The sequence below is a fragment of the Marmota monax genome, unplaced genomic scaffold (assembly GCF_021218885.2).
Source record: "Marmota monax isolate L192 unplaced genomic scaffold, Marmota_monax_Labrador192_F-V1.1 WCK01_AAM20220418_F8-fsc00021, whole genome shotgun sequence".
NCBI classification, from domain to species: Eukaryota; Metazoa; Chordata; class Mammalia; order Rodentia; family Sciuridae; genus Marmota; species Marmota monax.
The window spans coordinates 16,916,248-16,943,680 of record NW_026695228.1 but is presented as its reverse complement, the minus strand read 5'-3'; the positions used below and the strand labels follow the sequence as shown (position 1 = coordinate 16,943,680).

The 27,433-nt window shown below is 44.0% G+C and overlaps 1 protein-coding gene across 1 annotated transcript; it reads right to left on the bottom strand.

Moving 5' to 3' along the window:
* Positions 1-1,743: 1,743 nt before the first annotated feature.
* Positions 1,744-27,426, bottom strand: Exosc7 (exosome component 7). Its single transcript, XM_046437565.2, has 8 exons — positions 27,344-27,426; positions 20,277-20,378; positions 19,958-20,052; positions 12,380-12,545; positions 8,600-8,670; positions 6,718-6,841; positions 5,534-5,689; positions 1,744-1,985 (listed from the first exon to the last, which is right to left on the bottom strand). Exons 1-8 carry the CDS (start codon positions 27,398-27,400, stop codon positions 1,881-1,883), a joined length of 876 nt encoding a protein of 291 aa, XP_046293521.1. The 5' UTR covers positions 27,401-27,426; the 3' UTR covers positions 1,744-1,880.
* Positions 27,427-27,433: the final 7 nt, after the last annotated feature.

Here is a 27,433-nt window from a genome sequence, read left to right as displayed (position 1 = left end):
CCATGGCCTTTACTGAGCCAAATGCAAATTACCATTAATAGTATAAATCCATGTGATTTGCCGTCTTGAGTTGCTATGATGTGGGAGACCCAGGAATCACAGGAGCAATAAAATCTACCTGAGTATTGCACAACACTGCATTCCCTGTGCCCACCTGACTTGGGCTGACTTCAGTGGCCTTCTCCCTGAAAGGTTAGTAAAAGCCACCAGAGACAGCTATGGCTGTGCCTCTCCAGGATGGTACTTTTTTAAGTCTCTGACAGTCTCTGACTTCAGTTTTCTCATCTCTTATTCTCTAACAGCTACAATAAACAAACCTTTCCAGAAAATGCCTCTCCTAGAGACACCTTCACCTCTGACATTTCATTCGAGATGCACTCGTCCCATCTGCAGGGTGGCTTTGAGAAAAGGCACAGGATGGTTAGCGAGGATGCTACCATCTGCTCCTCTCCTTTGCCCACACTGTGACTGCTGGGGGCCAACCTGCGGGGAAGCTAAGAGCTGCTGGTCATTCCCCTGGCCTGGCAAAGCATCTTCTGTCTGAAGGAAAATGCAGCTGAGCAGAGTTTCACAATACCAAGTACTCATGCTCATTTCTGCACCTCAAAATGACCCATTGGTATCAACCCTCAAAACCAAGGCCTCTGAACTTCATTCAAATTTGAGCTTCAACTATGGACCACCAGTGCCCAAGTTTCCTTGGGGCAGGGAGGAGGGAGGAGGCTGATTTCTGCCCTTTTGGGAGCAGAGTGTCTTGGTACCTATAGAGACATTCACTGGAAAAACAAAACATGAAACTCAGCTGTGTTCTCAACAGGGCAGCAGCTTCCCCATGAAACCCAAATCCAGCTGCTTCTGTCCACTGGGTGGACCTTGCTGATTGGGAGGAGGTGCCCACGCCAGGAGCTCTGGAAGCAGACCACAAAGGCTTCAGCTCACGCTGTGTTATTTCCATCAGGCGATAAATTCCTAACACCTTACCCCATTTGTCTAACTGAAATGCGGACAGCGAATGCCATGGCTGAAATACGCCCCTGTGTGAATCAGCAACTTCCCCAGGGGTCTTTAAGATGGATTTAGGAGTTTGGTTCCCCTGGAAAAAAAAAAAAAAGACTGCTCTATTCACAAAGAGACTCAATTCCAACTCACTGCACTGGGAGTGGAGAACAGGCTTAAAGGAAGAGCCTCCAGGCCATCAAGAATGCCTTCCTTCTTCCCCAGAGTATGAAGACCAGCTGAGTAATCAAATGACAACATCTCTCAAGCAGCCTTCTTAATGCTGATAAAACAATAAATCTTATGAAACACCAGGGAGTGATTACATAACACAAAGCAATTTCAAAACAGCAGTGATAAGGAAGGTTGGCTCAGAACCAAAGTAGCCTCTCCACCCCGGACCCTATGGAGTCTGGCCTGGATCTGGGAAGTGACCTAGGAAGCTCACCAGCCCTGGGCTTGGAACTATGGCCAAGTGCCTCCTTCCACATTCCCGAGGAGCACCAAAAACAAGGTAAATGAACTGTCCTTGGTGACTCTTATTTTGAAAGCTCTGTGGTAAAAATAATAAATGCATGGATACATATCATAAGCATTTCCTTTAAGCCACTTCCTGCCAGGTCTTTATTCCAGTGCTTATTGTTGTTCTGAACCCCTGCGGCAAGAGTCTCCCCAGGGCCCTCTCCCTTGGCAGCCGAACTCTGAACTGGTGGCTTGCAGCTCCAGAACTCTGGCCATACCCAACCAGACCTGAAAATAGACTTTAATTTTACCAGTACAAATGTTGCCTTAAACTTGTAACAGTTAAGAAAAATATATACAAACTTCAGTTTACAAGGAAAAATAAAACAAAAACAATCCACGTAGAAGGGATGATGGGCCGATCATCCCAGGAATCCAACTTTCTGTCTCTTGGGCCCCAGGCTTTCTTCCTTGTGTAGGATGCTCTGCAAGGAGGTGTGCAACACCTTGCCCACTCGCTTGCTGGTCTGCAGGACAGGGAGGGGATGGAAGAGAGCAGTCACTTGTGAGGCACACAGGCACAGAAAGCGCTTCCCCTGCAGCCAGCCACCTTCCCAGTGCTAAAATCAATTCCATCTGCTAAGGATGAACCTAGGGCCTCACACATGCTAACGAAGTGCTTTATCACTAAGCCACACTCCCAACCTTTGGAGGATTTTAAAATCAAAACAAAACAAACCACAAACCCCAGCAACATAATGGTCGCATTCTGGAAAAACCTCCATACCAAAAAAAAAAAAGAAAAAAAGAAAAGAAAGAAAGAAAAAGACACTTGCCCAGGAGGAAAGGCTGCCCTGGCCATTAGCTCATGCTTAGCATTCCTGATGGCACAGGCAGCAATGTTGTCAACCAAATCTGGGCATGGTTACATGACTGCCCTGTAGTGACAAGGCACAGGGAGACCACAGAGAATCCATTCTGCTGGAGAAGGAACAGATGGTGCCAAGGACATTTTAATAAGCAGGTTCTAATTCACCTCCCACCAAGCCTCTAGGCAGAACTGCTCAGATGTGACCAAGTCAGCACCTGGATGGGGTCTTCATGTTACTGCCTCAAAGAGATGTTAAACATATTGGAATATTGAACTGAGACACATCAAGGTCAGACAACCCACAGATTGAGTAATTAGCTCTTACACAGCAGACACAAGGGAGCCCCCTAAACATAAACATCTTTCTTTGAGGAACTATCATTCTGTCTCTAGGATTGTGAATCATTTTAAGAATACAACAAATGCAGGGTTGGGGTTGTAGCTCAGCGGTAGCGCACTTGCTTAGCATGCGTGAGGCACTGGGTTTGATTCTTAGCACCAGGAACAAATAAGTGAAAATAAAAGTCCATCAACAACTAAAAAATATTTATAAAAAAAAAGAATACAATGAATGCATATGTGATTACATGACCTATTTCATGTAGTGATGTACATCATGTACAACCAGACAAATGAGAAGTTATACTCCATTTATGTATGATGTATCAAAATGAATTCTACCGTCATGTATAATTAATTAGAACAAATAAAATATATACTTAAAAAAATACAATGAGCCACTGAGTATGGTGGTACATACCTGTAATCCCAGTGGCTCAGGAGGCTGAGGCAGGAGGATTACAAGTTCAAAGACAGCCTCAGCAACTTAGTGAGGCCCTAAGTAAATTAGCAAGCCCCTGTCTCAAAATTTTAAAAAATTTTAAAAATTAAAATAGGAATGTGGTTCAGTAGTTAAGTGTCCCTGGGTTCAATCCCTGGTACCCACCGCCCCCCCCCCAAAAAAAAAAAAAAAAGAAAGATTACAATGAACCAATCATATGTCTCTGCCTCACATTCCCATAGCAGAGTGAATTCAACTCTGCCAATGGTCATATTCTCAATAATGTCAGCCCTGGACTCCTCCCCAGTTCTCCCAGACACAGGCCAAGGAAGCAACCTGTGTGCCTGCTCCCCTGGCCCCTGCTATAGTGGGGGATGAGCCTCCAGAGATAACTGAAAAATGCTTGTGAGAAGATGATCTGAGTCTAAAAGTTTGGGAAGAGATCAAGGTTACAAATGTAACAGTAGGGTTCAGGTTCGAAATGCCTTTGAAAAGATTATATGATAATGTTAGAAAAAGAAAAGATGTCAAGGTCCATCAAACAGGGGAACTGATTAATCATATAAGCAAAGGACACCAGAACTTGAGAGGGCTTCAGTGCTTCAGAACAGGCAGGAAAGAGACCACAGAGCATGGATATTCACCAGCAGAGGTGTTGCAGGGCTGCTCAGGGCTGCTGTGCCCTGTGGGAGACAAACAGTGAGGCAGGGCCATAGGGCTACGGTTGTATTACAGGCCTCGTCCCCAATTCCCCGAGGAGGACAAAGCTCAGCTTACCATGGCAGCCAGAGCAGACCTGGCTTGCAAGGTTCAGCAGCACATAGTTTGCAGGGCTCTGGAGGCCCAGGGTGGGTGGGAATCCCAGCTCTAGCACCTATGAGCTTGTGTGGCTGTAAGTAGCTCAGCCTCTGTGTGCCTCAGATTACTCATCTGTCACAGTGAGGGTGGCAACAATCGTAACCTCACAGGGCTGCTGAAGATTAAATGATACTTGAAGCACTGAAATTCCCATAAAATTCTTGGGTGGGGAGACTTACAAAACAAGTTTGTTGAGAGGCCTTTGGTAGAACTTCTAAAGCATTGAAAAGTGATTCTGGAAAAACCTGAACCTAGGCTTAGCAGAGCACAGAGAATAAGAGCTCACAAGTACTGAGAAGGCAACATATCAGGCACTCTGACGCATGCTTCTCCTCCACACCCTCAAACAGCCCTCAGAGCAACCTCAGTGGCAGATATAGCCATGCCCATTCTGCACGCGAGGGAACTGTGGCCTAGACTCTGGTAACACGTCTTCCCAGCCCATGCTTGGATCCTCCACACCAAATGCACTGTCCTTGGTGTTCTTTTGTTAGGTTTTCTGCTTGTTTGGTTTTGGTGTTGGGGATAAAACCCAAGGCCTCATTCATGCTAAGCACACACTCTACCACTGAGCTATACCTCCAGCCCATTTTGTTCTTTTAAATAAAATGACAAAAGGAGAAACACAGACATCCAATGCTTGGAATCATTACTGAAAAGTCATTACTACTAGCTGGGTTTGGTGGTGCACAACTGTAATCCCAGCAGTTAGGGAGGCTGAGGCAGGAGGATCACGAGTTCAAGGCCAGCTTTAGCAACTTAGTATGGCCTAAGCAATTTAGTGAGACCCTATCTTAAAATAGAAAGGTCTGTGGATATAGCTCAGGGGTAAAATACCTCTAGGTTTATGCTCCAAGATCCACCTCCAGCCCCCCAAAAGAGAATTCATTAAGAATGAAGAAAACCATGATTTGAGGGACTATATGGTGATAGAGTGGATAGCTAAGAAAAAATAAATCATCAGATCCCACTAACTGCTCCTGGCAATTCAGTCAGAAAGCTGAAGAGGATGTGTGTGGCAGGCAGGGGATGGATCTCTGGAAAGACAGGTGAGCAGGCCCAGGACCCTGCCCTAAAGGGGCTTCCCATCCCCAGGACTTCCCACCATTCCTGCTAGTCCCTATTAAACACTTCTAGACCTGTGAAGAATCTGAGAGATGGCCACCCTTTAGCCACTGGTTCTACTTTTACATTTCCTTAAAGAACAGGAATTAGTCATCCAGGAATTAATTCCCTCATAAAATCATGCAAACTTATGATTTGGGAATTTCAAGTGATTCTTGACATGACCAATGTCCAAAACTCTCACAGACATGTAGCAACTTGGGGTCAGAGACGCAGAGGGACTTACTGAGAGTAAGTAACCCTACTGGCAGATCCCTCATCTCCAAACCAGAACCTCTATTGGCCTGGGCTACGTCAGCAGACACCCAGCCCACCAGCTGTTCTCCAAGCTCTGAATCTGAAGCCAAGGGTATGAACAGAGAGGATTCCCATGGGTAACCAAGTGGGTTGGAAGCAGCAGCACCCCCAACCAGGCCTCAGCCTCAGCACTACCACCTCACCTCCATCATCTCGAAGATGCTCTCAGGGTCCAGACTGCCCTTTCCCACTTTCCTCATGCATGTCACCACTCCCTTGCTGGTCACTGATACCAGGAGGCTGGCCAAAGAGCAGGCCTCTTCTTGAAGAGTAGCATCTACCACATGCCGGTAGCCAATCTGCAAAGCAGGGGCAACACAACATGCATGGCAATGCATGTCAGAGATCCCACCTCAGTGGCTTGGTGATCCATATCTACACCAGGCAGAGGCCCTGCACTGCCCACTCAAGACCTTAGTTTAGATGAAAAATGCCTGAAGGAATGTTCAACATTTCTATCATAGGCTGCTATGTAAGTGGTGTCACAGAAACTCAAGATGAAAATATGGGGTATAGGGAAGTCAGAGACCATCTAAGTCAGAGGCCATCAAGGCTTTCCACAGAGGGGCACAGGGAAGAAACTCATGTGAGGCCACATGAAGTTTCACTCACTGCAAATGGCAAATAAAGGGGGCCAATGCTAAAGGAAAAGCTCAAATATAAGTCAAATGCAGGTGGCTTTGGTCAGTCCCAATATCCTTCTGTCTGAATGTTTCACCACACTCCAGGTTCATGAAATGATTTTAGTGGAACTAAACCTGACCCATTCAGCCTTATTTATTGTTATGAAACTAGCCACAATCCCAGCCATCCAAAGCTCCTTTGTACAGCCCAGGGCAGGGCTAGTTACACACCAGCATCAACCAGATGTCAGGCTCCACGGGCCTCTGGGCTCTGTGAAAACCACCTGACAAATGACACACCAAGGACCCGCTCCAACCCCTTAAGTCCATAGATGTGGACATTCAAGCCCACAGAGGGAACACTGTTTGCCACTCTACCATGACCCAACCAGAACAAAGGAGCTGAAGGAAATATGCCCAGAGAGCACTGCAATTCAGTGCATGGCATGCAGAAGGAGCTTAACAAACTCTGGCTATTATTATTATGAGCCTCTGTGAGTGTTCCCAGCGCTCCACCATATCCTCCGGATAAAAAGAAGAGCTCCTGGTGGAAGTGGTCCCTCATATGATTAAATCATTGGATTTGTGTTGAAGCCACTTCTGCATGGTTGGTGAAACTATAACAAGCAATCTCAACAGGCTGGGACTGGAGACCCACCTCCACAAGGTCCCTTGAACAAAAACTGTAAGATACAATCTCACACCTTGCACAGAGTGATGATGCAGGGAACATTCTCCACACTTAATCGGATGCAGTCATAAGGGTCATCAGAGAGTTCAATGTCCTTCGATCCCTCTTCATCCTCCAGAACACGAACTCTTGGTATCCTGGAAGTAGAAGCAAAATTAAAAATTTCTACTCACACTGGGCATGGTGACGCATGCCTACAACCTGAGGCAGGAGAATTGCAAGTTTGAGGCCAGCTTTGGCAACTTAGCAAGACCCTGCTTCAAAATAAAATTTTTAAAAAGGCTGGGGCTATTGTCAGAGAGTAAGGCCCTGGTTCACCACTCCCCATCACTCTCAGGGTCCATCAATAAATGAATTTTTTTTTTTTTTTTTTTAGCATTTATTTTTTAAGTTGTGAGTGAACACAATACATTTATTTTTATGTGGGGCCGAGGATTGAACTCAGTGCTAGGCAAGCACTCTACCTCTGAGCCACAACCCCAATTCCACAATAAATGAATTTTTTTCTTTCGATCCTCAGGACCACATAAAAATAAATAAAGATAGAGAGAGAGAGAGAGACACCTAGGAAATATTAAAAAAAAAAAAAAAAAAAAGACCAAATTTAGGAGTTAGATAGAGGAAAGGATAGAGGAAGGCACAAAATTTCAAACCAAAGGAATGCACAATCTCTTCAATGAGATACTAGAGGCTCACAGGATACCAAATATACAAAATTACAACAGATCTACACTAAGGCACATTATAATGAAAATGCCTAGCATACAGAATAAGGATAGAATCTTAAAAGCCGCAAGGGAGAGGAATCAGATCACATACAGAGGGAGACCAATTCATATCTCAGTAGATTTTTCAACCCAGACCCTCAAAGCCAGAAGATCATGGAACAACGTATACCAAGCTCTGAAAGAAATGGATGCCAACCAAAAATCTTATATCCAGCAAAACTAAGTTTTAGATTTGATGATGAAATAAAAACCTTCCATGAAAAACAAGCAAGACATGAATGAGGACTTCCTAAGAGGCTAGCCAAGTAGCCAATAAATATATGAAAGGGTGCTCAATTTAAATATGCATCAGAGAGGTGAAAATTAAAAATACATGTGATTATCAAGACATACCATAGAGATTAATAGTTAAAAAAAAAAAAAAATCCAAGGGTTGGCAGAGACATGGACCAACCCAGAACTCAAATAGAGCTGGTGGGAGCATCAACTGGTAAACTCACTTTTGGGAAATTGTTCTGTAGTATCCACTAAAACGAGGCATAGCCATGTCCCATAGCTCAAACTTTCACTCCTCCCCAGCAGCAATGGGTAAATACACGTACCAAAAAACATGTCACAAAAATGTTCACATTCGGTACTATCTAGATAAAAACTAGAAATTACTCAGATGCTCATCAACAGAATGGATAAACTGCCATATTCACACAGTGGAATACCATATGGCAAAAAGCATGGATGACAACAGGAAACAATACAGATGTCTCAAAACACAATCTTCAGAGAGTAAGGCAAACACAAAAAACAGTGCAGTTTCATTCATATCAAGTACAAAACTAATCTGCTTCATTACAGTGGTATTGTTAGTACTGCATAGGAGTACAGGGCTGGGGCCTTCAGAGGTGCTGGCAATGTTTTTGAGCTGGGTGCTAGAAAAACACTTCAACCCCTAGTGTCAATCACTATAGTCTGAGTTGGAGAAGCCAGAAAGAGGTGGTCTATCCAAGTTTCCAAATGGAAACAGTGTTGGTGCTCCTTCCAGTTCCTCGAACAAAAACCCAATAAGATTCAGCCCAGCTGGTCATTCCTACATGTGGCAGCGTCCAGAGCAGATGAGCTTTAGCCAGAAGATAGCCAGGCAGGCCCAGAGCTGTTTCCAGGAAGACTTACCTTGTATTGAAGAGAGCAGCCTTCACAGCAATGGAAATGGCATCAAACAAATTTCCACCACACTCCAACAGCTAAGATAGACAGGGATTGAGAGAGAAAAAAAAAAAAAGCAAGCATCATTTATTACTGCATTATCCCACTTAACAGACACAGATTCCTAAGCAATGCTGAGCATATATTGTAAGAACATGGGCTGTTCCCCTGGCTAGTCATGCGGTCTCATTGACACAGCATGCTCACCTATCCACAGTGCTGCCTCACACTGGCTGTGCTTACAGGGCACGTGCAAGTGACAGCTGGCCCTGGCTGCTGTGATGCTCCTCTCAGGCACACCAGCAATTGGGCAGCACTGATCGACACACTGATCGCCCTTGTTTTGCCCAGATAGCTCCAAACTGCATGCAAGTGTCACTCCAGTCTTTGACAGCACATGCCTAGCTTCCCACAAGAAGGGACTGGGGACTACTTGATGCTGCAGCTACCAGTCATGCATGTGGGATTATCTCTCGTGTGACTGTCAAGGTACACCTGAAGCTCAGACAAGTATCACCACATTTTACATTAACTAAGGTCTCACACAAGCTTCTGCCCTTGAGCAAGAGCTGACAGCACCTGTGTGTGCTCATTTTGCAGGGGAAGTTGGAGCCCTTTATCAAGGGCTGTCCTCATTTCAGAGAAGCTCTGGCCTGAGATTCTGCAATAAAGCCAACTGGGTTGCCCAAGTAAAAAAAAAGTGAAGCCACATCTAGAAAGAAAATCACATATTTCTATCTATCTCCTCTTCATTTGAACTGTAAACTCATGAAGGTTGGGATTCTGCTTTTGTTCATCCCTCTATCCCCAGAGCCCAGGAGAAGGGCATCGATGGAGAAGGTCAATAGTCACTTGCAGAAGACAACAAGTCCTGTGCCCTGTGCCTGGGCCCCCAAGCTCGGCCCTGTCAGAGCCAATGACACACTTAGAATATATCGTCACACTTCACACCCTGTGTAAATCTCCACCTTCCGCCCTTATGCTCTCCACTGAACCTCAAGTCCACATACCCTCTTTCCTAGAGCCTTGTAAAATCCTACCTACTAATAAGGTCCCAGCCTCTGTTCCCACCTGGCTTTGTAACTGTGACTCACTCGTCTCATACCCAGGCTCCCTCCCACTCTGGTGGGTGTTCAGACACAGAACACGACTCAGCAGAGGGGCTCCAGGCCACACAGCCTGAATTTGATTCCTGTCTTCACCAGTTACCACACAATCCTGCTGGTACACGAGCTCTCTGTGCCACCTGTGGAGGACAAAAATCCCAGCTACCTTGAAGAGCTGTTACAAAGGCTAAACAAGTGAGTATCTTCAAAGCTCTCAGGAGCACATCTGGCACACAGTAAGCAGTAGCTAAGTTTTCTGAGTAAATACTGATTGACTCTTTCATTTTGCAGTTGTCTCTCACAGACTTTCTGAGGAAGCATGCTGCATGTTCCTCCCCATCTTCATCGCTGATAGCTGAGGCTCCTAACCCTGGCTGTGCAATCAAATCTCCTGGGGATCCTATTAAAAATACAGCTGGGCAGGGGGTGCAATCTGTATTCTTACTCTAGTCTCCATGTGATGATTGCTGTTTTATTACACTGTGTCCCAATTCCTGCTTTCTGCAAATGGTGCTCACAGACCAGACCCTCCTCTCTCTGCTAGGGCAGAGCAGCCTATCAAGACTCTCTTTGCTAAAGATAACGGTAGAATCAAGAAGCACCTGGGAGAGTGGGTGGTGTAGAGAGGCCCAAAGCAGCCAGACTGGGCTACCTGCATAGGCCTAGAATATGCAGAGAGGACACAGGAGACAGAGGCATCTAGGTTAGAGACACTCCAGGACTGGGGTCCCACAACAGGTCACAGGAGCCCACCCTCTCCAGGGAAGAATTCCTAAGGTGACATAAAGCACAGCCAGAGAAGATATATCTGGTCACAAACATAGCCTATCAGATGCACAAAGCCTAAAATGTTCTTTTAGGGGAACAGCACAATGTACCCTGTAACATTCTGGGGATGAAGGGCTTCTTTCATGAGGCATCTTCTAAAGCACACTGCCAGGAAATACAGCCTACCAAGAGGGAAATGTGCCTCTCCACGCACAATCCACTCCCCCTGGACTTCTCTCCTATTCTCTCAGATACCTAGGCCCAGCACCTCCCTCACCCCTAACACCAGTTGCAGGGTGCTGCGATGATTCCACGGCTCTTTCCTTCCCATGCCCAAGGCCATGGCCACACACTGGTTCTCATGGCCACTCCCAGGAACCACTTCAAAACAACTTGGTGACCCAACTCCCCAACAAATGTCAGCCATACACTGTTAGTGCAACAAAGTTCTAATACTTAACTCACTTGGGGTAAAAATTGATGCCATTAAGGAACTATGGAGACCAAAAGAAGGCAAAGTTTCCATGAAGTTAAAACTACTTTCATAGAATAAGTCATCTGGGGACAAATACTACACTGGACATTGATGGATAATCTGATTATAAAGAGATGTGTCTGCAGCAAAAGGAAGAAAACACGGAAGGGTGCCCAGCTAATAGCTAAAGATGGGCCCAGTCTGGGGACTACCTAGATCAACTACTGAAGACTTACAGGAAATTCCCTTTTCATAATCCCAGTGACAAGACTGAATTGCCACCACCTTGCTTCAAACAGGGACTCAATCTATTCACTATGTCTTTCGATTTAGGATAATAACTTACTCCGCAAACAAAAGTCTACCCCACCTCACATGCATGAAGCACATTTCCACCAAGGCTGAAAGCAAACACTTGTTTTCATGGGAGAGGAATCCTCCACAGACACAAAAGATGTGAATGACAAAAACTGATCTACCTCATTAATAATGTTTTAAAAATCCTTTTCTAATTAAGAACTTCACTGAGGATGACAACAGTTCAATAGCTAAACTGTGGAACCGACCTAGATGCCCTTTAATAGAGGAATGGATAAAAAAAATGTGGCATATATACACAATGGAATTTTACTCAGCAATAAAGAGAATAAAATCATGGCATTTGCAGGTAAATGGGTGGAGTTAGAGAAGATAATGCTAAGTGAAGTTAGCCAATCCCCCCACAAAAAGTACTGAATGTTTTCTCTGATATAAGGAGGCTGATTCATAGTGGGGTAGAAAGTGGGTGCATGGGAGGAATAGACAAACTCTAGATAGGGCAGAGGGGATTGAGGGGAAGGGAGGGGACGTGGGGTAATTAATGATGATGGAATATGATGATCATTACTATCCAAAGTACATGTATGAAGACACGAATTGGTGTGAATACACTTTGTATACAACCAGAGATATGAAAAATTGCTCTTTATATGTGTAATAAGAATTGTAATACATTCTGCTATCATATATAAAATAAATTTACATAAAAAAGAACTTATCATCATTCCACACAGAATGCTCCAACTAGTCAGAATTCTGCCCTTTATTCTGTGTAGCACTATCCAGACAGCATCTTTTGTTTTTTGTTTTTTTCTTTTCTAGTAACTTCTTCAGACAACTTTAGGAGCTAGTATAATATGACTACAATTTTATTCTAGAATGGGATTATATATATGCTACTTGTACATACGTTACATTTATCTTAAGAGAATTATCACAGGAGGCCATTTTTTCCCCCAAATTATCTCACCTGGAGGATGAAAGCATCCACTTGAAGTAGGAAAAAGCAGGGAGAGGAAAGTAGGTCAACAGGGCTCCAGCAGAGATAGAGCGCGGCTGGCATAGCAACGTGACACTCACCAGTACATCCACATAGAGGACCCAGCAGTGCTCCCGCGGACTGATGCAGAGGGACTTCAGGTCCACACTGCTCTTATTGTTAAATATCCGGTAGAGGGTGTTAGCAATCTCTGTACCAAGGTCATCACCTCCCCGACCTTCAAATTCAGGAGTGGCATTGGCTGAACTAAAAGAACGGAAAGAGAAAAGCTGAATGAATCTTTGCAAAAAACACAGGGGTCAGGCTCTCTATTCCAGTTTTCCATGGAACGGAATGGAGCCAGATGCTATAAGGAAAGTCACTGAGGGTTGATATTCTAGCTCAGTATTAGAGCACTTGTCTAGCATGCATAAGGTCCTGTTTGATTCCAAGCACCTCAAAAAAAAAAAAAAAAAAAAAAAAGACTGTTGAACTAGAAAAAAGGTAGCATCTGCCACTTTCCCAGCCTCCAGACACATGCAATGCACTAGCCCAGCACAGAGCCCTAGATTCGTCAATGTGTGTGACGGGTCTTCCCAGTGACCTCTAGCAGAAGCCATCTTCAGCAAGGAGAAACAAGACAATGATGGTATGTGAAACTTGGGTGGTAACAATTAACTTTCTTAGCTTCAGAGGACAATAAATATTCACTGGCTGGCCTAGGGAGCTGGGAGGTCTCAAGAATCTGTACAGTTTTCCAGTCACCACCATCCCTAGTTTTCCATACCAAAACCACGGTGTAAGTACAGTAACCTTTCTAGAATGATTCAGAAGGTATGTATGATAGCATGTCAGAGTTATGTCATAAACTTTACATTATCACTATACAGAAAAGAAGGAAAATGACAGTAAGAGAAAGACTGATGGCAGATTAAATACCAGGTCACCTCCTTCCTTTTTACTTTATTTGATATTTTTCAAGAGAAAAAATGTTTCCTTTTTGGCCTCTTGACACGTACACCCTACTATCTCAACAAAGAACTACAACATTCAATATTTACCATCCTAAACACGATCCAAAAGTGTTTAACAGGAAAATTTTGTGAGTTTTGACTTGACACAAACAAACCCTTAATAGGTTTGTGAAATAAGTAAACTTTAATCATTCTACTTTAACAATAGAGGCCAGGAAAGGTAAGAAACCAGCCATTTCAGCAAGGACTTTTCAAAATCACATTGAAACTTCCCAACCCTTCATCCATCTGGAAGGTAGCAGCCCTGCCCCTGCCACTCATGACCTGGAGATGGAGGAAAGTGGATGACCTGTACACTGCAGCAGTCCCAGTGAAGTAGGGGGGTTTGATGATAGAGAGCAAACAGTGAGGTGGGGGGCAGCTGTCAATTAACACTGAGAGCTATAGAAGGCCTCAAACTCAAAGATGAGCAGGAGCTGGGAAGCCACAGAGGCAGGGTAAGGGGGTTATAGGGGAAGCAAAACATGCATGACAGCCCCTGGCTGTGCCCATAGCACCTGTATACTACCCAAAAAAACCTCAATCAATAATATAAGAGTAAGGATGAATCAGGCTGGGCGGAGTGGCACATGCCTGTGATCCCAGCAGCTTGGGAGGCTGAAGCAGGAGGATCGCAAGTTCAAAGCCAGCCTCAGCAAAAGTGAGGCTCTAAGCAACTCAGTGAGACCCTGTCTCTAAATAAAATACAAAAAAGGGCTGGGATGTGGCTCAGTGGTTGAGTACCCCTGAGTTCAATCCCTGGTACCCCCATCACCAGCAAAAAAAGGGAATGAATCAGATTGTGTCACTGTATAACTTTGCTTCTCTAATTACCTTGTCTTCCCTCACCACCTTCAGCCAGCAGAACCCCAATTTAAAATCTCCAAGAGAAACTTCATCACTGCCATAGCAACGCTGCTGACCCTCCTGCTATCTCTGCTGGACTAAAGCATCAAGCTGGGAAAAGCAGTTCAGTTACAGAGAAATAATCAAGTCACCAGGGACCGAGTTTTTATTTTGCACAGGTAGCAAAACATAACCTGTTTCTAATTTAAACACTAAGCAATCAATATTGCATCCTTTGTTGTGCTTAAAAATATATCTATATACATCTCTGTGCAGACAAACGCAGTTGGAGATGCTCGTCCTCTAAATGTTTATCTTCTGCCAAATGCAGTGGGTACATCCTTCTACATGTGACTAAGCACTGGGGGCTAAAGCAGGACCTTTCCTACAGGACCTTTCCTACCGTTCAGTTTCCAGGCCCAATGTCTAAATCAATCTACCTTCAAAACCATGTCCCATTGCTTTTTTGAGTCTAGGCTAATTTGAAAAGAAAATCTCATACATTTATTCTTTCAGCCCTACTAACAAGCAAAGAGGAAGGTTTAGAGCCTCATCAGACTATGGCATGTTCCTGTCTGCAAGGTGCCCTGCCATGGAGTGACTGGAGAGAAGGCTGGGAAAATGGAAGGTAAGTGCTCAGGGTAGGGGATGGAGCACAGTACTTTTGATAAATTAAGCCAGAAATTACATATTTTGCCAAAGAATTAGCTAGGGATGGGGCGGGGTGTTAGATATTGGAGTACAGAAATGAGGGTTCTACCTCATCACTGGGGCATTCAATACATAAGGACCTTTTCTGACAAACTGACACTTTCCAGGCTTTCTAAAGGTATTTTAGTTCACCTTTTAAAAATTACTCTATTAGGTGAATCTTACAGATAGGCTGTGATCTACAGGATAATAGTGTGAGACCTGGAGGGGCCAACTCTTTTTCATTTTATAAGGAAGGAAACTTAACAATGTCTTTAAATGCTTACTATGTGCTACACACCCCTTAGCACTTCCGGTGTACTGACCCATTAAATTCTCACGGCAACTCCAGGAGGTACTAACCCCATTTTATTTTATGTTTGTGGTGCTGGGGATGGAAGCCAGGGCCTCACATATGCTAGGCAAGTGCTTTACCACTGAACTACATCCCCTGTCCCTGACATCAAGAGATAAGGAAACTAAATCAGAAAGGTTATGCGATCGGTGCAAGGGCATGTGACCAGTATCTGTTTAGCTAAGATTCTATCCCAGCCAGTTTGGGCCTTAACTGCTAGGTTACCCTGTACTCTCCCTGTATTTGTGGCTCTGCATGCTTGATCTGTAGACTGATATCAGTCAGAGTAGCTTTTCCTTGGGCTTATGTTTTACTTCGAGATAATGAATGGTGTTCTGGTCTTAGGACTTGGGACTTTTTACCAGACCACAAGTACAATCAAAGAATGCTGACCAAGAGAACTCTAAATAAAAAGCTTCTCTGCTAAATACAAACGAGAAAGAGAGGGAGAGAAAGGAAGAATGGAGAAAGAGAATACAAGCTGTAATTCTAGCCCCCTGCTCTTATGCATCACAATATATCCTTTCAGTAGGGATGTGGGGTTTTGGGCATAAAACCAAATGCTTTCAGCATTTATAGTTACCAAACCAATTCAGGTCCTCCATAAAGCATGACCCAGTCCCTCTTGCAGAGCTGTTGGGAAACAGTTTGCTGAGCTGGATGCACTAACAAAAGATCCTGGGCACTTTGCTCCTCCCAACTCTCTACTCTTCCTGACTCATTACCTCCATCCACCCTGCACCCCCTGCTTGGCACATCTCTGGTTTAACTGAGGTAGGTTGAGATCAAGGCCATATCTACATGGAATGATACTAAGCAATAGGTCCAATGTTATCTCCCATGCAATCAATCTAGCCTGAAATCTACAGACTCTTCCAAAAAGGTCAGGCCAGGCCACATTAGAAAAAGGATTCAGTGGGTACCTAGGACAGGGCTAATTTGGGACCTTACTCCTTTAGCAGTCACCTACCCCGGCTGGTTATTCATTTTGTGTATGTGCTCATTTCTAAGCCTACAAAAGCTTCCCCATTTGTAGGGGAACCTTTCATTGTCAGCTCCTATTTGAAGTTTCTGCAAGTTATCTCATCAGCTCTGGAGACTCTGAGTACAACCAGCCTCAAATGGCTTCTTCAGGATGACTCTCTGCCTTGCTCCCACCTCCAGCCCTTCAGCCAAGGACTGAGCCCCTTAATTCCCTTCAAGCAGCACCAAGCCGGCAAGGAATGGAAGACATACAGTGGTGCCACCCAGCAATGCAGGTTTCAAAGATTCTGGTTCTATATTAGTGAAAAATACAAGTGATCCCATTAAAAAGTAGCAAAGAGGGCTGGGATTGTGGTTCAGTGGTAGAGCATGCTTGCCTCGCAAGTATAAGGCACTGGGTTCGATCCTCAGCCCCACATGAAAATAATAAAAGTGACTTGATGGCCTGCCACCTAGTGGAAGCTCAGGATGACATCAGCTTCTTAAATTCTTACCTTCCTCTGGGAAGGTAAGAAATTTTTCCTAAAGTTTCAAAGTCTTATTTAAAATGGCCTATGCTCAGGCTGGCAAAAATAAACCAAAGACACTGACAGGGTTAGATGGTCTGTTTTGCTTCCAGTTTAGTGAAGATGCTGCCAGACATCTCTGGGACAGGGCTCAGAGGCAGGGAAGTCAGGAGCAACCTCCAAGGGCTGTGAGACATACCCAGCTTTCTCATCATCCCAAGAAGCGGGATAAATGATGAGGGTGAGGAGCGGTGTCTCCTTGGGCTTGTGCGTTATCACCCCAAGTACAAAACTGAAGGGAACTGAGTTAGCAGAAAAGCAATTATCTTTGAGACCTCTCTACCTCTGGGAATTTAAATAATTAAAGCTAGAAGTTGTTGATAAGGAATTAAATCAAACTAGGCTCAGAGTGGCAACAGGGACACCACCCTAACACCAATTACTTTTCTCCCTCTGGGGAGCAACTATGTTTCAGCCTATGGATAGGCAAGTGCCTGAACTCACCAGGGAGCCCCAGGGTGCGTTGCAGGTGTGCAGCACCCCCTCTGCTGGGCTCAGTGACAGGTGCTCAGAAGCTATTCCTTTCATCTGGTAGGAACGAAAGGCTTTGCCTGTTTATGCAATTTACAGTTGGCCCTTGAAGACTAGAGTGATGTTCTGATGTGGGCGGCGATTTGTGAATCTCTCATGGTAACTCTATTCCCTGAGGTGCTCACATTAGCTGAGCCACTTAAAGATGCTAGTGTGTCACCTTGAGTCCATGCATCTCAGGAAATATTCAAAACTACTGGGCACCTGGAGCTCCTGGGCCTGTTGAGGTCCTTTTGACATTTGCAAAGGAGGAAAACAGAATAGCGGGCAGGAAAACTGAGTCTACTTCAAGAGCCTAGATCTTGAAAAGAGGCAGTTCAAAGGCTTTTTTCACATGAGTGTCACCCTCCCTGTACAGTTGAGATAAGAAAGGGACAAGGGTAGCAGGCTGTCCTGAGAGAGCCACAATAAAATGTAAACCCCATATCAAGCATCTGAGGGTGGCGCCCTCCCTTTGGTGTGACTGAGCAGACTGTCACTATGTGCTTAGGATGAATGAGATGAGGATAATGACAGGGAAGAAAAGAAGAGCAAATTATAGTTCCTCTCACAAGCTGTCTGCTCCTCAGTGATTGTTCACTGCTTTGAATTACGCAGATCAAGACCAAAGAGGTATTTTGCTCCCTGCCAGAGCAAAGGAAAGGATAAACAGGGCTGGAACCAGGTCATTACCATCCACACTAACTCCAAGAAAGAGCCAGATCCACTGAACACCTCAACCCAGTGAAAGCAGCTGAGTAGGACCAGGAGGAGACTGTGTGGGGAACCAGGACAGGAGACAGGAATGGGCTGGGAAGAAAACTAGCCAAAAAATGAACACAGGCCCGGCATAGTGGCGCACGTATGGAATCCCAGCAGCTCGGAGGCTGAGGCAAGAGGATCGAGAGTTCAAAGCCAGTCTCAGCAAAAGCAAGGCACTAAGCAACTCAGTGAGACCCTGTCTCTAAATAGGGCTGGGGATGTGGCTCAGTGGCCAAGTACCTCTGAGTTCAATCCCCAGTACCCCCCACTCCAAAAAAACACAATGAACACGGATAGTTCTTGGACCTCCAAGCACAATGCCCCTCTAAAATGGACCTCAGCAGGCCACATAAAGCAACAAGAGCAGCAAATTCAGAGTTGGATAGACCTAAGCTGGCATTTTTAACTACAGGACTCTGAGAAAGTCAACTCCTCCCCTCTATAAACTCCATTTCTTATCTTTTTCACTGAAGCATTGTGAGGATCAACTTCCGTGTTTGCATGTAAAGATCGAAAGATTAACTTGCTATGCAAATGTGGATTCCCATCTGTGCAAAAAAGAGCTGACATCACAGCCTGGGGCTGCCACCTTTAGGAGGGCCTACTTGCAAAGTTGGTCCTAGGTGACATCTGGGAACGTGGCTCAGTGTTCCCAGTCAACAGTAAACTGAGAGCGGTGGCCCACTGTACCTAGATTGTACAAATGTTTTATGCTGAACACTTTCTTTCCTTCTGGCAGTCTGAAACTTTGGTATGTGTTAAGCAGAAGGTGCCTATGTGACCATCCCCCAGCAAAAATCCTGGGTGTCAAGTCGTCACAAATGGGTTGCTGCATTTTCATTGCTGCAAAAAATCTCATCAATGAGTACAACTATATACTAAGACTTGTGAGTCCTTCTAGAAAATCTTTCAATGTGGAGGTGGTCTTAGGCAATACCCAATCCACATTATACAACTACATCTAGCATGAGCCACTAGAGCCTTGCCTACTTCAAGAAGGCCTACTGTCAACACAGAGCTTCTAGAAACAAGGTTACAGATAGATGGGGAGACCACGCAAGTGACTCAATAAAAGCCCCAACCCTGGAAGGGTGAAAGACATGTATTTATTAGAAGCCCACCTGTTTATTATTTTCATTTTTTGATGAAAAAATTCAGGCACAGAGAGACTGAGAAACCAGTCTGAGGTCATGCAGCTGACCAGAGAAGAAGTGAGATTTGGGCCCAGGGCTGAGCACAGACACTGCAGAGCCCTGGTCTTTCCAGCATCCTTGATGCCTGCTTGGCTGACTCTAGGCCTCATCTGCCAAACAAATCATGAACAGTTTTCTGCAGAGCTAGAGCAGGAAGAAAAACAGGGCATTTAAGACCAAATAATGATTCTTATTATCTGAATTTGGTATTTTTCAAAGCATCCTAATATACATTGCTTACTTTTTAAAATTTTTTAAACATTTTTAAATTTGTTCTAATTAGTTATACATGTCACATTGCTTAATTTGATCCTCACACCAACCATATGCTGGATTGCTTGGCTGATATCCTCCTTTTTCAGACAGGGAAAATGAGGCCTAGCAAGGGCCAGGCGATTAAGACAAAGGCAGGACTCTTGCCAAGACCTCCTAGCACTTGGTACACAGGAGAAGGTCAGTAAATACCTCCCGGAGAGTTGAATGATTAAATAAATACAAAATATGAGCGGGCTCAACAGGAGATTGGAGGTTCATTTTCTGAATCCTCACCTTTTAAATCATTTTTCTTTAAAAACAGCTGCATTGGGCAGGGGTTTTGGCTCAGCGGTAGAGCGCTCGCCTAGCATGCGAGGCCCTGGGTTCGAATCTCAACACCACATAAAAATAAATAAACAAAATAAACGTATTGTGTATAACTAAAATAAAATATTAAACAACAACAACAACAACAACAAAAAAAAAACAGCTGCATAGTACTAACCAGTCAACAAAGAACTCCAGGAAGCCTTCATTTGGTTTTTCCAGCTTTGGCGTCCCCATTTCTGCTTTCACTCCCACCAAGATGTCTGTGTGGCCCTGTAGACACATTTGAGAAGGCTCCTTACTCAAGGAAGACAGCCAGACACCACCTCCCTCCCATTCCAGACATACAGCCCTGGGGGACACTCTTAGGAGCAGTATTGGGACTTGGACCTTTGCATGGATGATTTGCACTCCAAAAGCCAGCAGAGGTCTACAGCTGGCTCTCTGACACCTACCCATTTCTCTACTTGAGCATGAACTGTGGCCACAGTACTTACCAGTTTAACCCTTGCAGACCCACTGGTGTTGGACACCACATCAGTTTCCACTTCAACAGATCGGTAGTCCTCACAGCTGCGGCCATCCACACGGAGGTCTTCCTAAGTGCAACAACAGCAGTCCCAAAGTTGTGATCCCAAACCAACAACAGTCTGCTAAAAAGACTCAACCTTTTGCTACCTAGACAAATACGCAGTACACATCTTTTTTTCTCTTAGTGGATCATCCAAACTTCTGTCCTCATGACTAATGACAATGTCACTCTTTTACATGTGAGGAAATGGAGAACTTAAGTTACTTGTCCAAGGTCCTATAGCTAGTAAGGACAAAGCTAAATTTTCTTTGCAGTCTGTTTGACTGCAAAGTCCATACTACATCTTGCCATACAGAATATGTGCATGAAAACATGCAAAACCTGGAGAAGGGACAAAATAAGCCATCTCTCTCCAAATCTGCAAGGCTGAAATTGTACCAAGAAATATGAGCTGTCAGAGCTACAGGGTATAACTGTCCTCATTGCACCTGCCTCCCCCCAAAATACAAAATAAATACAAACATCTACTTTGTAACAGCTAAAGATATTTAATCTGCTAAAGCAGGGTCAACAAAGCAGGGCCTATAGGTCACTTGTTTTCATAGCTGTTTTTACTAGATCATAGCCATGCCCCTTCATTTAGGTACTATGAATGCTTTTCACTACAGTAGCAGAGGGAAGAGACTGAGTCAGAAATCTGCAAAGCCCCCAAGTCTTTCCTACTTAGCCCTTTCCAGGATCAGTCTGCCAACCCCTGCTGCAGAAGATGGCTTTTAAGGTGGTCTACACACTCCTGTCCCTCTGCCCGTGTATTTACTTCTTAAATTGTTTATATTTGTACAATTCATTCATGTCTATTTTATGCTACACTTATAATATTTTATTTTGTTGCTGAAAGCATTCCAGATTTGGCCTTTGGGAGCACCTTTGGATTGATTCTTGTGCTCTTTCAACATGCTTCCAACTTTTGTGGAGCATCTCCTACATTCTGAGAACACAAACACAAGAGTTCCAGCCTCTTGTTTTTCCCATACTCTTGCCCTAGTTAGTGATCAGCACGTCTCCAAGGAGCCCTAGTTCCTCCTCCTGGAAAACGGTACTTAAAGCCCAGAATCTTCATTGCTCCTGGAACATCACTGCTTCTAGAACTTCTCAGCTAAGCTAAAAAACATTATGTATGTATACTAACCCACATATACACAATCTATATTTAATTCTGTATGTACACATCTTATTAAAATATCATGAGTCAAGCTGAGAGCTCAACTCCAATCTAAAAGCCTCAGGGTTCATTCTAGCCTTTTCTTGTGTCACTTCTTTCTCAGAGATAACACAGGCTCTCACATTCTACCTATAATGTATTTACCTATTTGTCCATTCTGAGTGTAACACACAAGCACCCACCCTCACCATGAGAAACAAATTAACCAAAAGAATACAGTTACACTTGAAAGTTTTTTGTCTTCAGTCTTGGTACCCAGTCAAAATGTGTCCTCTAGTTACTTAAGTTAGTTATTTTCTTCCCCATGCCCTTCCTGTGTGGTGGTGGCATTCCTTTGTTTATATACTAACAGGCTCATTTGTAACTGTATTTCAGTTTGGGTTCCCCACATCCTGATTACTTCCTTTTTTGAGTATGTGGAATATCACTATGGTCCTAAAAAGCTAATTTTCTGATTAGTCAAAGCTAATCAGAAAAGGTATGCTCGGAGAAATGCCACTCTCCCCTTACCTGCCCTGCGCTCTTTTCATGTCCCTCTTCTTTCCACCCCTTTCCTGTCCACCCCAGGTTGATAACAGATGTCTTTGGTTTCTGGTTTATCTTTCTTGTATTTCTTCTTCACAGATAAGCAGATACACGAATATTTTTTACGTCTCCTTTATATTCCTTGTATGAAGGGTGGCATACTAGGGTGTAAATTCTTTTACACTTGGCTTTAAAAAAACCTTAACCAGACAATAAATACATATGCACACATACTATATTGCCCCAAATCAGCTCACAGAGATCTTCTTCATTCTTTGTAAATATTTTATGAAAGCAGTTTTTTTTCCTTCAGAAAAATAATCATTAGCTTCATCAGATTCTCCAAGGAGTTGATGCACCCCAAAATATAAACTAAATGAAAACCACTGCTCTGAAGTATGTACCTGTCAGAAACTTATCTTTAAACTGGATGACTGTGTATGTGAATGATTTTTTTTTTTTTTTGAGAAATTAAACAGAGGAAAACAAAACATTGTTGCATGCTCCCACCACACAGTACTAACTACAACCATCTGTCATATTTGTTTCAGCTCTAGAACCCTCTCAATTCCTTCTAATGAAAGAAAATAAACTCCATAAACCAGGCGGAATCACTGCCAGTCTACTTCCTGGCAGGAAGCAGTCTATAAGTCCGGGGGACATGTACTCAAAAAGCAACAGAATGTCAAGCATGGGAGAGTGAGCCATAAAGTGATCCCTCATCACCAGAGGATTCTATAACTCTGTCACTGTCTCTTCACACCCCTTTCCTTTCCACAGACTCCTAAATACTGCTTTTAAAATGCCAATCATTTTAAAAGGCTTTTCAGGTCCATCTCTGACACCTCATTTCTCCCCATCCCCATTTGTCCAAGGTCCCAGGCATATCCAGCCCCCAAAACATCATTTACAAGGATTCCTTTCTGGGCTACAGGCAAGGTACAAGACTGAACAATCACTAGGGGAATTAGTAACAGATGGGACCAGGCCTGGTCCCACCATTAACTAGCCATTTGACTTAGGACAAGTCCCTTCCCACTCTGGGCTAGTTTCCTCACTTGTAAAAGATCAAATTAGACAGTTTCAAAAGTGATTCTTTAACTGTACAGATCTATAAATTTAAATGGCTGCAATTATTTACAATACCAGCTATTTACTGAGCATTCATTATATCAGATAATGTGCTAGGAACACCACACAGTTAATGTATTTAATCTTTATGATAACCTTTTTAGATAGTATTTATTCACTCTGTTTCACAAATGGGGAAACTTGAGGTTGAATGATGCCAAGTAACAGGCCTGAGAGCACAAAGCCAGTAAGCAGCATTTGAACTTCAAGCCAGATACTTCCCCTCTACTTCACACAGCCTGCTGCCTCTAAGGGTCTCTCCACTGTACAAAAGCAGTCAGCACAGTCTTGACCAAGCAGCTGGCTCTACTAGGTGGTCCTGATGATGATATTAGCTCCCGAAAGCAAGTAGGCCACAAGGTCACAGACTCCTAAATACTGCTTTTAAAATGCCAATCAGGGGCTGTGGTTGTGGCTCAGAGGTAGAGTGCTTGCCTAGCATGCGTGAAGCACTGAGGTTCTATCCTCAGCACCACATTAAAATAAAATAAAGGTCTACCTATAATTGAACTCACTTATACTCAGATGGAAAAGAAAATGAGGCCTCATTATATCTTGCCTTTCCAGCTCTTAATTTCTCTGCCTCCTGGAAAAGGCTCAGAGGACAAATAAGAAATAAATGAAAAGCTACAAATTTTCCTTTCCAAGGATGCATAAGGTACATCCAAAAGAATAGAAGAAAAATAAACACAAAACCTAACTAAGCTCATGAACGACTGTACCTAGGGCAACTTTTTTGAAATCCAGTTTTCCTTTTAAAAGACAGGAAATCATCCAAACCTGCCTGGCCTGGCTCAGAGCCTAGAGCCCTACCATGATTTTTATTTATCAGCAACACTCAAGAGCAAAGAAATTAACCCACACATAAACATTTAAACACAGGTTGCCCTGAATTGAAAGTTCCATTTTAAAAATCAAGCTGATGGACACCATAGAGTGAAGACCAGTCCTCTAAGCAGAGACCGAAGCTCCTTCTAGATCCAAGGCTTCCCTATGATGGGCTAGTTCTTGGCAACTCACATAGCTATTATCACAAGGACCTTCCTTTGAATATTTAAATCTGGACTCTAACATACCAGCTTGGTGACCTTGAGCAAGTTCTTTAAGACCTCTGAGTCTGTTTCTTCATCTATAAAGCAAGAATAACCTCAACATAACACAGTTATAGGAGAATCCAAAGGTTATAAATCATTTCAGGGGAGCCCCCTGCACAGGGTAACCATTTCTTTCTCCTGTTACTGGGAGCATGTATTCGCTCAGGAAGTCGTCAAAATCCCTGGAGAGGGGTTATACATTAGAAAACCGAGGCACTAAGTGTCTATCTCCTATTTGTAAGAGAAGACATGAACTCAGCTCAGAGCTGTTTTGCCTAATGCCTAAGTAATCCAGTCCTATTATTTTTAATTTTTTAGTTGTAGTGGGGCACAATACCTTTATTTAATTTATGTATGTATTTTTATGTAGCGCTTAGGATCCAACCCAGGGCCTCACACATGCAAGGCGAGCACTCTACTGCTGAGCCATAACCCCAGTCCCTAGTCCTGTTACTTTTATTGCAGGGAGGAGTGTGCTGGGGATTGAACCCAAGAACACCTTACCACCGAGATCAAAGAACTACATCCTCAGTTCTTTTTTAATTTTGAGAAAAAGTCTTAAGTTGCTGAGGGTCTAAGTTTCTGAGACTGCCCTCAAATTTGTAATCCTCCTGCCTCAGCCTCCCAGTGTTCCTAATCCACTAGGAGAGTTTCAGACTGGGAGTGGTCCTCTCAGCTAAGCTCTCATCTACCTTGTTTTGCTTATCTAGTACCTCAGAGCTTTCTCAGAGAGCTGAGATTCAAACCTCTTCTAGTCCAGCTTTGCAGGCCCAAGTCCAAGACACAGCAAAAATACACACTCATTCCCGTTTCAGTTTCCAAGCCTCCTGAGTAGTCCTGCATTTCTTTGAAAGGATGTGGCTCCACAAGGCTGCACCCCACAGTGCCTGGACACAGACTTTCTGTGCCACGGGTTTGTAAATAGAAAGAGCACAGGGCTAAAAAGCAAGAGTGTTGAAGGATGATTCCAGTTCTGCCATTGCCAGGTTGAGCAACTAAATGCTGACTTCTCAATCTCATAGCTGAAGATCAGGCTCAAGCCCTGTTCCCTCTCTTCTGTGCTGTGCCCCAGGCACACATTAAAATAAAAGCTAAATCTACAGAAAAGAAATGGAAACCATTGGCTGAGCTACATTTTCCTTCAATAACCAAGAACATACAATGAATCAGCTTTCCTGGAGCTCCAAGAGGAAAGCCTGTTTGGTGCTACAAATTTTCCTTTCCAAGGATGCATAAGTTAATCAATTGCCATGGCCTGGTCTGACCCTATGGGGGCCAGTTTAATGACCAGATTATGGACACAGAACTTAATAGGCTGGAAAAGTCCATTGTACCTATAGTTCTGCAACAGCCACACAACTAAATCATCATCCACCCAAAATAGCCAGGGTCAGAAGTAGGTAGGCAACCCAAAAGCATACTATCCATAAGATGACTAACTTTTAATCATGAAATACTAGAAGGCCAAACCAATTCTCTCACTGGAATCTGACCGCTGATCTGGGAAACACTTGAGAGAAGAGAGGAATTAAACAGGGGCTGACAGGTCATGATGTGATGGGAGGCTAGAGAGGTCACACAAAAGTTAAGGTGGAGGAGGTGTACAGATTTCACCAAGATAGAAAGGAAGCTGGACAGCAAGAAGTGACAGAAAAGACATACACTTTGGCAGAGAAAAGAAGTATCACCAGAGACAGTCTGATAGCCACATAGACCATGTGATCCATAGAATACAGGAGAGCCTGTGCTCCAGAGACCCCAAGGCACTTCCTACCCCTTTTCGTGATATAATTTAAGAATTCCTAGCTCCCAAATCAAAAGAATTTAAGTCCCAATAGCCAAAGGCTAAGTCCTTAATGGAGTCACTATGAAGACTGGGAATTCAGTATGAGTGGTTTAGGATAAAGCCTTATCACTGATGAAAAAAGACAAAAAAAAGTGAAAGGGAGCTAACAGAATGGAGGCTGCCCTGATCCATGAATTGTGAATAAAAGCTAATTAGATATATGGAAAAAGAAAAGAAAGGGAGCTAACATTTTTTTCAGGGCTGACCATGAGCCAGGTGTTCAGCATTCTTTACTTCATTTCCAATATATTCCACTATTCCTAATCCTCTAACTAAAAAGCTCGTGAGATTGTAAGTTCCGATTTTATTATCCTGGTTTAATATGAAATCTGGTAACTAATTATTGACGTTTCTTAGTCTATAAAGGGTACAGAAGATAACACCAGGTCACAATTTTAAAGGAGGCATGGCCTTTACTCACAGTAAGTGACAGAGGATTAATTTAATCTGATGGCTACATCATGGGAATACTGACTTTGCATTTGGTCACGGCAGAGGAAAGGCACGAAGGAAAGAGGTGTGCTTTAGAATTCTGATGGGAGAAGGACACAGGGAGCTAACAAGTGTGAATAGACTCAGAGGGTGGCACCGGTATATCGTTGCCAGGTACAACAGTCCTCAACCCTTGTTCTGCAGTGGTCAAAACCAGGGGTTGAAGACTGAGCACAGAAGATCTTCATTTACAGCTGCCTGGGGATTTTAGTTCTCCACTGTCAAATGGAAAACGATAACAATTATGCCACCGAATGCCAAGTCGCTTTTTAAAAATTCTTCTCCCTTTATTCCTAAGGCGATTTATATTTCCTAAGCTCCTTCGCCTCAGGTGCATGCTCTCTGCGCCTCCCATCCACGGGGTGAGAGAAAGCGGGCCAGATGCCCACCCCCAGATCCCGGTTTCCTAGAGGAGAAACCTGAGGCTTGGTCTAGTAAAGCGTGCCGAGGCTGAATGGATGGCCGTGGAAACGATGCTCCTCGCTGAGAACTGCCCCAGGGACTGCCCAAGGATTCCTGCTGAAGTCGGAATCTTATTAACCCAGAAAGTCCAAGGGTGATCGCTCCTTATGCGGACGCTCATCCCCATCTCCTAAAAACTCCCACGCTGCCAGCTTTGGGCTGCAAACGCGGACCGCAGAGCTGTTTAACCACAAGGTCACCCCAGTCTCCTCCCCGGCGACTCGAGGACCAGCTGCAATCCGCAGGACAGCCTCCGCTACCTGGACGCCGTGCACGATGTACACCTTCTCCGCCTCGCTCAGCACCACAGACGCCATGCTGCCGTGCCGCCCCGCGCGCCGCGTCATCCG

Coding starts and splice junctions, on each gene's coding strand:
- Exosc7 (XM_046437565.2), bottom strand. CDS start 27,400: ATGGCGTCTGTGGTGCTGAGCGAGGCGGAGAAGGTGTACATCGTGCAC. Junction 20,053..20,276: donor GGTCTGCAAGGGTTAAACTG/GTAAGTACTGTG, acceptor ATGTGTCTACAG/GGCCACACAGACATCTTGGT. Junction 1,986..5,533: donor GCATCTTCGAGATGATGGAG/GTGAGGTGGTAG, acceptor CCTGTCCTGCAG/ACCAGCAAGCGAGTGGGCAA.